Raw genomic sequence first — 13,781 nt, 5'->3', positions numbered from 1 at the left:
GGGATAGCAAGACGCCATGAAGGCAGCTGCTACCTCTTCTGTTATCTTGGTCTCTCAGGACCATGCTCTGGGCTCAGTGGGCACCCATCACTGCGGTCCACTCCCCTATGTGCCAGGCACAGAACTCTAGCAAAGAGCAGGTAGTGACCAAGGAGCTTCACGGAACAAGAGTGTCTGAACAGAGCCAGAAAGACAGCCAGACCCCTAACCAGAAAGCCAAGGGGTGGGATGTAGGACAAGAACTCAATCCGGGATAAAAATGGCAGAAGAATGCAAGGGTGTAGAGGAGAGTGAATCAGAGAACGGGCAAAAGAAGCAAGCAGGATTGCAAAATGTTTTGGCAGAAGTTTGGCTTAGGAGACTGACAAACTTATAAAAAAAAAAATTACAATCAAAAGAGACAGATCCAAACCTCCATATATCTCCATGGGCAACATCCAAAAAAAAAAAAAAATGTATGTTTGCAAATAGCAATTTCACCCGTCTGTTGCACTGCTGGTACATTTCCTCAGGAAAGCGCTGGGGGTCCATTAAGAATCCCACAGCATGGCAAAATATTTTCCTGCTTCTGGCTGGTCACCTGTGACTCTGATACCGAAGTACCTTCCTTAACAAGTCCCTGCAGAAGGCACAGCTGTTCCGGGCCCGGGATTTTTCCTAAAGGGTGCCAGCTGCACAACCTGTTCAATCTCCTCACTCACACGGGCACACCCAGGGGCTGCAAGGAGTAACAGAGACATCGCTTCCAGGACTGTTCCCTGCCACTGTGGACACTGTCATCCAGAAGACTGTCCTCGTGTCCTGGGAAGATCAAAGCATCCTTTGATCCATTCAAAACATATTTCCCAAGCACCTTCTCTGTTTCAGGTACTATTCCAGGCACCACGGATACGAGCCGTGATCCCTTCCTCGCGGGGCTTACAGTCTATTGGGAAGATGAACAGTAAACACATCCACCCATAAACACATACCATGGGCTCAAATGATGTTATGAGTTGAATTGTGTCTCCCCCCAAAACATTTGTATGTTTAAGTCTTATCTTAGTCCATTGAGGCTGCGGTACCAAAATACCATAGACTGAGTGGCTTATAAACAACAGAAGTTCAATTCTCACAGTTCTGGAAGCAGGAAGTCCAAGCTCAAGGCACAAATTTGGGGTGGGGGAACACAAACACTCAGGCATTAGTAAGTCCTAACCCCCAGTACCTCAGAATGTGACCTTATTTGGAGCTATGTCTTTACAGAAGAGATCAAGGTAAAGTGAAGTCATTAGGATGCACCCTAATGTGACTGTTGTCCCCATAAAAAGGGGAAATCAGAGACAGACACACATAGAGGGATAATGACAGAAGACAAAGGAGAAGACAGTCAAATACAAACCAAGCAGAAAGGCCTGGAACAGGTCCTTCCCTCACAGACTTCAGAAAGAACCAGTCCTGCTGACACCTTGATTTTGAACTTCCAGCCTCTAGAACTGTGACAGTAAATCTCTACTATTCAAGCCATCAAGTTTGTAATACTTTGTTACAGCGGCCCTCGCAATCTAATACGGGGGCTGGGAAGCACTCTGAGGAGAGACAAAACTGGGTGACGATGCAGAGAATGACAAGCACAGGAGCAGGTCAGACAAGGTCCTCAGAGCAAGGCCATGTGACCTCTGTGAGTGTAAACAGCAGGGCCCAGTTATTCCCTCCACCAGGACCACAGCCCAGAGGGCTTCTCGCATACACAAATCCCAAGGCATATTTTTGTACATGTGCTGACACTTAGTACATTTTATATCCAAGTTAAGTGATGACTATTGCTCTTTAAAAGGTTTTCATTTCCCTTGATATTCCCCTTTTTCTTTCTTGCCAACCACCTGCCATAAATTGTATCTCCTGCCTTTCTGGGAAGAGATGGTGGGACGTGGCTTCAGAGCTTTCCCATCAAGAGTCAAGCTTTTCCAAAGATCCATCTACATGTCTGTGACCCAGGCATAGTGGGGGCAAGGCTCAGAAATCAAGCATCCTTGGACCCTAGTCCAAGGTCATGGTTGTATAACCAGCCTGCCTAGGCTGAGTGTATTCTGCAACTTTAGGCCAATTAGCACAGGTGCTAACAAACCAAGGTGACCCAAATTCTCATCTCAGTAATGCACAAACCTCAATCGGTCAGCAGAGCTGATGGATGGGCAAAGTGGTGGCTCTAAAACATTTGGAGGGTAAATAACTCCTTTTAGAATCTGATGAAAGTCATGGATCCACTCTTCAGAAAGATAACTACACACATACAATTTATGGGGATTCATGGACACGCAAAGCTCATCTATGATCCCTCTCTAGTAGTGGAGTCCAAAGAAATGACCTCTGCAATGGCAAGAATCACCAAGAAACAAAGACAAAGAATAAACAGGGAATGGGGCAAGATGGAGGAAACTGCAAAACAGATCACTGAAAGAGAACTGATTTCCTTAATATATAAAAAGTGCCTATAAATCAGTAAGAGAAAAGACCAAAAACCCAAGGGAAAAATGGTGAATGGACATGAACAATTAACAAAAATTATATGCTCATTGTTATTGGACATATGAAAACATTCTCAACTCACCTGCAAATAAGAAATATTATTGATAAAACAAGGTACCATGTTTGATCTACTAGATTTGTCTATATACTGTACTCTTAAAGTTTTTGATCTTTGCCAATCTAGTAGAATGGTTAAGTAGATGTGGTACCTCCATTCAATGAATACTACCCAGTAATCAAAAAGAATGAGTCTGTCCTGGAGTAGTTTGGGGAAGGATGTACAAGACATATTGCTAAGTGAAAAAAGCAAGACACTGGGGGCGGCCGGATGGCTCAGCTGGTTAGAGCACAAACTCTGAACAACAAGGTTGCCGGTTCAATCCCCTCATGGGATGGTGGGCTGCGCCCCTTGCAACTATAGATTGAAAACGGTGACTGGACTTGGAGCTGAGCTCTGCCCTCCACAACTAGAGTGAAGCACAACAACTTTGAGCTGATGAGCCCTGGAGAAACACACTGTTCCCCAATATTTCCCAATTAAAAAACAAAGCAAGACGCTGAACAGCAGGTACAGTGTAAAAATATATCCTTCTCTACCTATACACTTACAAATACGCACATACACTTTTATGCATATGCACTACCCTGCAAGGACACACAGGAAACAAGAAGCAGGGGTAGCCAGGAAGGAACCAGTTCTGAGGCGCAAGGATAAGAGGCAGAATTACCTCTCTCTCATGACATACCCGCTTGAAACTTTGAATTTTAGACCATGTGTTCGTATTAACTACACCGCATTTAACCAAATGAATCTTAAAACCACACAAAAATGATTAAAAACCAAAAAGAACCCAGTCATTAGAAATTGCCTAGCTAGGTAGGACAGAGCTGGCACAGTGGAAGTGGTGAAAGGTGGTTAAGAAATGGCTCTGACCCAAGCCGGTTTTTTTGCCCACTTGAATATCCCAATCAAAGAGGAAACACCTACAGCATAAAAAGGTACCTACAAACACAACAGAGAGCTCCGAGAATTTCAACTGAAGAGAAACATGTGGCCAGAATATTTCCTGGACACTAAGAGTGCTTGGAATATAGATTTGCTGGTTGAATGTACATTTCAGGCTGCCAAGGACCACAGCTGGGTCAGCAAGGTGTTTGTGGAATTGGCCTGGACTTAAGATCCCCTGGACCCTGGTCCTGTCTGTCTCGGAAAGCAGTGGACGCCATGCCCCAATGTCCAGATTTCGCTTCAGGGCTGAAGAGCTCCCTCCCCCAGCTATTGCCACTGCTGGCTCTCAGGTGCAAGCTCGCCCCAGGAACTGCCCTTGGCAACTGTCCAAGGCCATACCCACTTCCCTGGGTCGTCCCCACCCAATGACAGGTCCATGCAGAGGTATAAAGGGCCAGTTCCCTCGCCCAATTTGGACACCTCTGAAGGGCCATCTCCGTCCACAGCTCACCAGGACAGGGGCAGGGGCTTCAGTTAAGACGACACTGGAGCCCAGCTTCTCCCTCCGCTTTGCTGCTCCCCACCGCTCCCCTCAGAGGTGTTGGTCCTGAGGACATTCCCTAAGACACCATTTGTCTCCTGCTGAAGGCCTGCTTACCAGGAAATCACCCACAACACAATTCTAACAATCTAAGAAGAACTTATAGGTCGAATGGTGTCCCACAAAATACATTCAAGTCCTAACCACGTGTGAACGTCACCTTATTGGAAAAGGGTCTTCGCAGACGGAATTAAGATGAGGTCCTACCGGGTTAGGGTCAGCCCGAAATACAATGACCGGTGTCCTTATACGGAAGGAGAGGGAGATATGGAGACAGAGGTGACACAGAGGTAAGAAGACCATGTGAAGACAGAAGCAGAGCCTTAAGTGCTGCGTCTACAAGCCAAGGAACATCAAGGATTGCAGACAAGCGCCAGAAGCTGGAAGAGGCAAGGAGGGATTCTCCCACACAGGGAGTATGGTCCTGTTGACACCTGGATTTTGGACACATCAGGCCTTTGGAGCTGTCAAAGAATAAGTTTCTGTTGTTTTACGCCCCCTAGGTTGTGGTTATCGTTAGGCAGCCTAGCAATAGAGAAGGCCGGAAGGAAAATCTACTCAAGGCATTCCTCACTTAGCCAACGCCCAGGGTCGCTGCAAGCATCTAATGAAAAACTGCGTGGAGGCCTTAAACAAACCACAAAACACTATACCGCTGAGCTGGTATTTACGATAAAGGAGCCACAATAGCTCTCACTACCTTGTCTCGAGGTATCAGCCTACTCGGATACTATTCAGGCCCGTGGTTCACCACTTTCCTACTGGTCATCTTACCAGCCAGCCAGCAGCACTCCATCAGGGAGTGTGAAATTCAATTCGGGCCAGCACTTGGGAGTGGCCAGAGTCCAGGCTGAGCCGAGGAAGTGGTTTCACCAGTTTGCTAAAATAAGGCTTGGGGATGGATCTATGGGTTTCAATCAGTTCACAAAGCAGGTCGCTCAGTTTCCATGAATCATCGAGGCAGGATGCCTATCCTAAGGTAAATGACACCTTGTGCCCAAACCACCTTCCCACAGAGGACACCCAGCCTGTCCATGTCCTCGGGCAGACACAGCTTCCACTTTCCACACCTTTGGGAGGATAACCCCTGGGAAGAATGACTGCCACACGGCACTGAAACAGCCAGCAGCATGCAGACTGCTGCCATCGAACCCAGCCCATGCGGGTGACCCAGCACCTGCAGAGAAAATTTCGGGTTGTACTCCTCTCCGTGGGCACCATTCAGCACTGTTGTGCCGACTCAAAGCACGCTTTGAAGTCCATGGAACCTGGATATCAATGAACACTAGGAGCCGAGCCCTACGTGCCAATTTCCACCATTCACAAGCACATCAAAAAGATGAGGCAGGGCAAGAAGTTAAAAAAGACTGTGCCCAACAGCGCAGCATGCAATCTCAGAAATTATAGGCACTGCCTTGTCACATACAACTGAGCAGGTGCTTTTGCTAAACGCCTCCTTTTTGCCAAGAAATACCTGCTGAGGATTAATTGGAATTTCCAGTTCTCTAAGCATTTCTTGTTCCTCAGAGCTATTACCCCTGAATTTTTAGCACTTAAAAAAAAAAAAAAAAAAAAAAAAAACAGAAAGAAAGAAAAACCAGGATTTAGCACCTGTTTGTTTCAGAAATACTTGCTAAAAACAGATCTGCCAAAAGGCCACCTTTAAAATTAGTCATATTTCCTGCTCTGCAAAACATAGTAAGTTGTATTTTTAGTAACTCCTTCACTCCAGGTACCTGGCAATCGTGCTCAAATAGCATAATTATTGGCAACTTACTAAGCAGGCAGTTTTTATTTTTAGTCCAAAAATAGTTCCAATGAAAGCAATAAACAGGATTGTTTTTTTAACCAAAGGTTAGAACAAGATATTTAAACATCTTAACCAACCATGGTATGTACCCAACTTTGTATCTTAGACTTAATCATTAAAGGAGGTAATTGCGGTTTCAACTACTTTCCCCGTTTTATAGCCTATGACACAAGCTCTATACCTGAGATACACCTATGCTTTTCTCTAAAAGCCTTTCCAACTATATTTTGTCATTTTTAAAAAATGTACTAATAACCTATTACGTGCCAGAGACTTTGCATGTCACAGATATCAGAGACCAATGTCAGAGGCAGTGAGCACAATCTATCTGGCTCTTTCAAAGTTATCACAAGATATTCCTGTTCAGCAACTTTGCTCTTTGTCTCAGAGCCACAGAGAATACTTTTCAAAATCTGACTTTCTGATCATTTTTCCTCCTCCACTCATCAAGCTAAGTTTATTCAAAGACAGTCAGCCCTGACTGAGAAGGTACCACTTCAGAGTTTCACACGACCAAGAGAATTATTTATTTTTAAAGCCACACGAACAGAGACTGCTTCAACTCAAAGCTCACGAGGACAAAATGAGGTCTCGCCCAGAGCAGAGCAGTAAAAGAGCCATCTAGATTCAAATGACTTTCAAACAAACAACTTCAGAGGAAAAGCAGGCAAAATGCTGCCCTGCAGGCAGTGGTGGGGAAAAAAAAGCCTCTTGATAAGATAGGATTGAACCCTGAAATGAAAGTCAGAAAAAGTAGGTGGTTGTCATCTGGACTCAGACAGTAATTCTCAGCAAGCCAGGGAGGATTTCGCCCAAAATCTTTTTGGAAATGTGCACCAAGTTAAAACGCAATACACACACACACACACCCCACCCCCCCCCAAACCAGCAGTTCTATGGATTTTGGCATAAATTACAAAGTGCATAGTTTGAGACTGCAACTGGGAAACAGGCCAAACGTGGGTACCCCCTCTTTTTCTCTTTTTCCATCCCCCCTTCCAGTTTTATCATCAACTGATTCTCCACCACTAGCTGCCCTGGGTCCTTCCACTCAGGAGGTGGTGTGGGAGCACACATCTATTCCTTACTACAGATTTTATGACTTAATTCCCCTCCCACTGTGGTCTGTGTCCCTTTAAACAGGAAAGGAGAAAAGTGAAGTGTTTGATCCAAAAAGTATGCACCCCCTAAAAGGGGGAAGTATCAGGGTGAGAGGCCTTTCTGGGCCACTCATATTACCCACTGTGGGGGACTCTTCATTTCCCTTCCTCCAGTTCTGTCACCTCAAGGTCTCCCCTTGCTTGGCTCAATGAGTAACTCTTCCCCAGGGGAAAACCCTCTTAATAGCTCACCTTTTAAAGAGCCCGCAAGGCAGCAAGTAGCGTGAAGTTGACTTCACCTTTGTTTCAGCCTTAGTCAGACAATATCCAGAACATGAGTGGGGCTGGGGACTCATGAACTCAGCAATCCTTCCCAGGCACACACACATTTTAATCTCTACCATCTGCCCAAACCCAAAACTGTTAGTTTAGCAGTAAAGGTGTTGGATGATTCAGGAGATAAAAACTATGAATGACACATTGTTTCTTTAAAGCGGGCAATTAGGGGAACTAAAATCCAGATTTCTCATGATGCTTCAGGCTGGAGAAGAGCACATCAGAGACATCTCCCAATCTCCTTCCCCTAAGAACCACCGTCCTCAACTACATCCAACCCATTAGTCCAGCACAATAATTTTATGTCCAATTAACAGCTCTCCCCTTGCTGAGAAGAAGTGACATTGATCATTTAAGGAAGATGAGAGAGAAGGGGTGTGAGCACCAAGGGGTGCAGGGGGCTCCTCACTCGGACCCTATTTGGGCAGAACTCCCACGTTGCAGTGTGTGTGTGGACCCAGCACAGAGCTCCAAAATCCAAGCAGCCGGGGAGGGACTGAGCTTTGAGTGCGACCTCGTGCAGTTCAGCCAAGGCCAACAGCCTGATGGGACGGAGCAAATATGCACCGGTAAGAAGCTGGAGACACAGAACGGGAAAGTGGAGAGAAGCCAGAAGCAGCCTCACAGCAGGGCAGGCGAGATAAATGTGCTCGTAATGTTGGCCATTATGCTGTCAGCATAAAGCCTCGTCTCTCTTTGCTACGTTTCAAGAGGAAACATACACAACCAGACTGAATCCTATATGTTTGGAATGAAAATAAAGTTCTACCACCCGTGCCAACATGAATTGAAACAGGGATGGAGAAGTGAGCGCACTGTAATTAAGAAGCTGGGCCCTGACAGGATGTGTAAGTCGGGCCGGCTGAGAACACATAAAATGTGCCGCTGCTCCCTTTGGACTAGAATGAGGTCTGGAGTTAGGGTTTTTTTTTCGTCTTGAAGAGTTACTCAATTCAGTGAGTTCATCCTGAACACTCTCTTTCTGCACAGAAATTCAAGCAAGAGGTACTTTTTAAACTACTCAATCTAACCCCACTTACCCAAAACAAAGGGTCACCCTATGCAGAGCGTCTGTAAGACTAGGGGACAAGTGACAAGGTGATGGAGACCTGTGCTCAAATGCAAGGTGCTCTGGGACACAGTGGGGAATGGAGGAGGGAAACGAAAGCCAGGTGATACTGGGGACAGGAGGGCAGAGGAACTTGCATTGCAGTCAGAGGTCCCACAGCAAGGCATTCCCAGGAATTCCCAGGCCGGGCAGAGAATCTCAGGTCAGCAGGCAGAAACATAGGTAGGCAGCCTGAAGCATCCCTGTCCTTCCCATACTGCCAATGCCATCCTGGACAATGGGCCACAAAAAGGGGCTGCGCCCAGGCCAGCACTGAGCAAACCCCAGGCTGCGGGGAGCCTTGCATCTGAGATGACCATGAGCTTGGGTCTGAAGCAGCTCCAAGCTTGTGGCAACCCCCAGACAGGAGCAGCCTCACCGTTTGCGGTGACCAGTGCCTGGGCCACTAACCTCAAATGCAAGTCATCATATCTTGGGTTTCTTCTCACAGATCTAAGTTGCCGCTTAGATCTATGTCGGCCTGGCTTGGTGGGGTTCACAACTAACTTCTAACTTCTCCCAAGGCTACAGCCGGAGCCCCTCAGGGTCACGGGGAGGTGGGGGGTCTACCTTTGCTTTCCCCTTTTCCAAAAACATAAGGTACCTCTCACCCTCTGACGTCTGGGGGTATCAGTGTGTAGGTCTGTACCTTCCAGAGTAGGGTCCTTACAGGGAATGAATGGAGGAGAGGAAGGAACAGGAGTGGGTAGGGTGCGTGAAAGGGGGGAGCGAAAAACTCTCCTCTGAGAACGAAAAACTTGCCCCAGTCCACAGGTGGAGAGGAATGGCCCCCACCTTCTCCCCTGAGCCCAGAAGGGGGCTCAGACTCTAAGCTCCCACACGGACCGGCTAATCGGCCCTCCCACCCTCAACATAAGGACTCACGCACTCGGGCCCTGGGTCCTGCCTCTTTGCTCATCAGCCCCTACTGGCTTTGAGGGCCAAGCCCCCAACCCCCTGCGCTGGTGTCCGCCAGGCGGCACCCTTCCAGAGCAAAAGGGCAGCGGGCAGTTTCAAGAATAAACCAGCAACCCCCGGGGGAAACTGACCCCAGACCACCGCTCGGGAAAGACGGGTAACCCAAATTTGAGGGCCTGCACGCGCGTTGGGATGGACCCCTCCTTCAACCCGAGAAGAAAGGCGGGCGGCCGGGGAGGCGCCCGGCCAGGAGTACGCAGCCGGACTCCCGGCGCAGTGCTCTCGGCAGGGTCCCCCAGCCCCGGGCGGCTCACCTTCTCTCCGGTCAGCACGTGTAGCCCCTCGCGCACCTTGGCGAAGGAGCCCTCGCCCAGCTTCCTGCTGCCGATGAGGTAGTTGCCCACGCGCTTGTGGTGCTGGAAGTCACGGAGCCGCTCTCGGGGCACGACACTCACCCAGGCCGGCAGGAAACTTCCCTCGCAGGCCGCCGCCGGCCTGGCCGCATCTTCAGCGCCCCCGCCGCCCCCGGGCGCCGCCGGCTCGCCCAGGAGCCCGTCCCCGGCTGCCGCTGGCATCGCGCTTGCCAGCGGCCCGCGCGCCTCCGGCTCGGCTCCTGCTCTCGCAGCTCCTCCTTCTGCTCCGGCTCCCCCAGCTGCCCCGGCTCCTCCTGCCGCCGCCCCGGGCCCGGCCCCGCCCGGCCCGCGTCTCCCGCGCCCCGGGCCGCCGCCGAGCGCCGCGTGCAGACAATAGCGGCCGCCAGGCAACCGGGTCCCAGGGAACCGCCCCCAAGAAGTTCTTCTTCAGAGGGTCGCCTGGGCTCCTTTCCGGACACTGGACTCTGCCCCGGGTCCCGTCAGGGCGGCTGATGACAGTCCCCCCGCCGGGGGGCGCAGGGAGCAGCGCTGACCCGGGAGGGGTGGCGGGGGCGCGGTCCGGTGCCTGGGTCCCCGAGCCCCGGTGCCTGGGTCCCCGATCCCGGGCGCCTCCGCAGCCTTCGCCCTGCCGCCGCGGGCTGGCCCGCACGGGCTCGAGTCCGGCTCGCTGGCTGGCTCCTAGCTGGGCGCCGGGCGGCCGCTCCCGCCCCAGAGTAGCGCGCGGCGGGCTGCAGGCGCCCTCTGGAAGGCAGCAGAAGAAAGCCCCATTCAGTTTGAATTTGCAGAAATTCAATCCGGTCGCGGGCGGCGGGAACAGATGCGAGCTCCACTCCGCAGCCTGTGCACTTTCAAATCCCTCGTAGCCCCTCCTTCCCCGCGCGCAGCAGCCAAACTCGACCCTCGCTGGAGAGGGGAGGGTCCGAGGAGGGGAGCGGCAGAAAGGGCGGCGGAGCCACCTGAGCACCAGACCCGTCTCCCCGCCGCCTCTAAGACGCGCGCTCCCAGCAGCCCAGGTCGGGCTGACTCCAGCTGCGCCTCTCGCCGGGATTCTGGGCTTGGGCTTTCTGGACCTTTCGGCGGTGAAACCCCCCACCAGCCGCACCCATCCGGGGCAGGAGGAAGGGAGGGAGGCGCTCCCGACCCCGTGGACTGTGGCTTAGGTGCCCAGTGTTCGGCCCAGGGCTTGGCACACTGTAGGGCCCTCTGGACCCTGGGTGGATGGATGGGTGGAAGGAAGGACGGGGAGGTGGCGGGGCGTCTGCCCAGGCTCGCGTGCAGACCGGATGGCTCTGTTGGAGGAGGAGCAACCACAACAATAATAGTAGCAGCAGCAACGTAGGAACCAGGGCGTTTGCTGCTCTGCTAGTACGTTTACACCTTTGCTTTCCATTGAAATGCTGCGGGCGATTGCGGGACGAGGTGGGCCAGCTCCCCGCTCCGAGAGGCTTTTGTTCTCGCGCCCGACGACTGTGCTCATCCCTCACAAACAAGTAACAGCTGCCCTGGCGATTCTGATCTTCTCCAGGTTCCCCAACGTCTTCTCAAACTACAAATGAGGAATCTCGGGAGGGAGAAGCTCGAGGATAGGTAGGGGGAGGCGTTTACAAAATGCTACCTGTTGAGCAGCCAGATAAAAGGCGCCAATGTTTAATGCATCCTTAACCCCTGATCATACAACGTCCAAGTTCAAAGGCAAGATTCGGTCCTCGCCAAGTTCCTTTCGTTTGACTCCTCAGCCAATAAGTTCGGCATGGTCCATATCGAATACTCTGAAATTGGGGGGCGGGGAACAGCTGTCACTAATTCAGCGTCTTGAGGGATCTCTGGCCTATTTGAAAAGTGACCCAGAGAAACTTCTAGTTTAAATAGATCTCATTTTAAATGGGATGCTAGAATCAACTGCTCACATGCTGCAAGTCACCAGCCTTGTAATGACTGAGCTGTGTTCTCTATGAGTCTTCTCCTTGTTTCCATTTCCCAATGTTAAAGATACAGTTGCAAACGTGCTCCTTGATGTGCTTACGTTTGCCACTACCCCACCCCCACAGTTTCTGCAAGGCCCACCCAATCACTTGAATGTCTCTGATTCAATGATCACATTTTAAGAGGACAGTAACATGGGGGGGACGGGGTGCAGGCTGGGTGACCAGCACAGCACCTACAGAGTAAATGTTCAACTGTCTAATAAATGAGGAACGTGGAGCCCACTTAGGGGACAAAACCATGCTGAATCTTCTTTCAGAAAAGGTTTTGGAGTTCCCCCAGTGTTGTATTAAGAGAGTATGATTTTCTTTTTTTTTAATATCAGCACATTAGCTCTATATGAAAATTTAGAAATTTTATTATGGTGTGAGGCGAATGTCAGAGATGGTTCGTCAAAGTGTCTTTATGGCCTTAAAAAAAATTAGCTTCAGGCACAGAAATGGTGGAAGACATTTACAATGAAATAGAGATTTTCTTTCCTTTTAATTATCCTCTCGGGGTGGAGGTCAGGAAAGGGGTGAAGGAGAGAGAGAAAAACCAGGCCCATTAAATCTTTTTCAAGCCTGATGACTGGGTTTGATTCAAGTTCACTGCTAATTCCATCAGCTAGGATGGATGCCAAAGAGAAGTACAAATCCTACGCCTCCCTGGGCTTAGTAACCGGTTTTTGAACTACAGGTCCTGTTCTCTGAAATGACCTTGTTTAATAAGGAATAACCCCAGAAATTCCTACATGTAAGACAAATTAGTACACAAAGCAATGTGTTGCCCTCATATTAGATATGCAGAAAACATCTGGTTGAAAAGCAGTCATCCAGCATTGAAGATTCCCTAATTATCCTAAACTAAATCTCTTATCCTTCCATTGGGGTCTCCCTGGGCGCTAAATTTCAGCTGTCTTCATCCCAGATCAGGCTTCCTCATTTCTGTACCTTTGCTATGCCACCCCCAGCCCTGATCTGCCGCCTCTGCCTCCTTTCTACCTAGTACAGATGTCCCCTTTCCCACAAACCCCTCTGCAGTCAATGAGCTGCAAAAGGCAGATCACTTCTCCATCCTCTCTTACTTCATACCACTCATTCCACATTCTTCTTATGTCCTACATCACTATGAATGTCTTTCTTTTTCTCTCTTCTAGACCCATGGAGAATGAGAGCCATCTTATTTGATAATTTATTTGCCCTAGAGCATCTCGTACAGTGCCTGAGACATGGTCATTGTTCAATAAATATTTGTTGAATAAATGAGTGAGTCATTGTTCACTGATTCTCAAGTGAGTCGGATTTTCATGGCTTCTGAGAACAAGACCCCATCTGTTCTAGAGGAGGGTATTTCTGATAACTTTCTAAAAGCATTTGCAGTTAATTGTTGTTTGCCTTGGGGGGGTGGTCAACAAATATAATCATTTGTCTTGTCAAACATGGGTCATTCTCTAACTTGGATGAGTTAGCTCTTTAAAAAATATTACCAATCACACTGGAAAGCTTTCTCAGTTGACTTGTACCAGCTGCTTCCTTCCTCTCCATCTCCTTCCCCATCTTCTCCCTCCAGATGGTTGGGAGACTATCTGTGTGCCCCCATAGAACGCCAGCTAGGAGACCCAGCTGGAAGCAGTCAAAGACAATTAGAAGTAATCAGGCTGGCACGACCAGGAAATGAAGTTGGCTAGAGGAGGTGAGGCTGCCATAAGCTGCCTGGTGACTGGAGAAGGAATGGATAGCAAAGCCAAGACAATAAGCACGAACGAACTTTGCCTGGAAAACATTCTGTAAGCTTTATACATTAGTTCTCCCAAAACAAAGCTTCCAGTAAATAACAGAGACAGGACTTGCACTCGTATCCCCAGAGGTCATACCCACCATTATTCTTTTCACAACACCCAGCTGTTGAATGTGCACAGTGCAAGGCTGAGAAGGAACGGTTCCTTAGTAGAAGACTGGTTGGGGTGTGAAGGTGGCCTTAACATGGTCTTGGAAAGAAGGCTGTAATACTCAATGAAGTAATTCTCTAAAAACGAATCGTGACTCATCACTTTAGAAACACATGGTAAATTTTAGCTCTTATTTCTTCCATCAATACTATGTATTATCATGA

General features: G+C 49.2%; 1 protein-coding gene across 1 annotated transcript in view; it reads right to left on the bottom strand.

The window, feature by feature from the left end:
* Positions 1-9,922, bottom strand: part of HUNK (hormonally up-regulated Neu-associated kinase) — a 99,334-nt gene extending 89,412 nt beyond the window's left edge. Inside the window, exon 1 of the mRNA XM_033091010.1 lies at positions 9,645-9,922. Coding sequence (XP_032946901.1) covers positions 9,645-9,905 — 261 coding nt within the window. The 5' untranslated portion in view covers positions 9,906-9,922. The remainder of the gene's footprint in view (positions 1-9,644) is intronic.
* Positions 9,923-13,781: the final 3,859 nt, after the last annotated feature.

This window comes from Rhinolophus ferrumequinum, chromosome 2 (assembly GCF_004115265.2).
Source record: "Rhinolophus ferrumequinum isolate MPI-CBG mRhiFer1 chromosome 2, mRhiFer1_v1.p, whole genome shotgun sequence".
In the NCBI taxonomy this organism is placed as follows: domain Eukaryota; kingdom Metazoa; phylum Chordata; class Mammalia; order Chiroptera; family Rhinolophidae; genus Rhinolophus; species Rhinolophus ferrumequinum.
The sequence above is the reverse complement of the archived record's forward strand: the minus strand, read 5'-3'. Positions and strand labels throughout refer to the sequence as shown.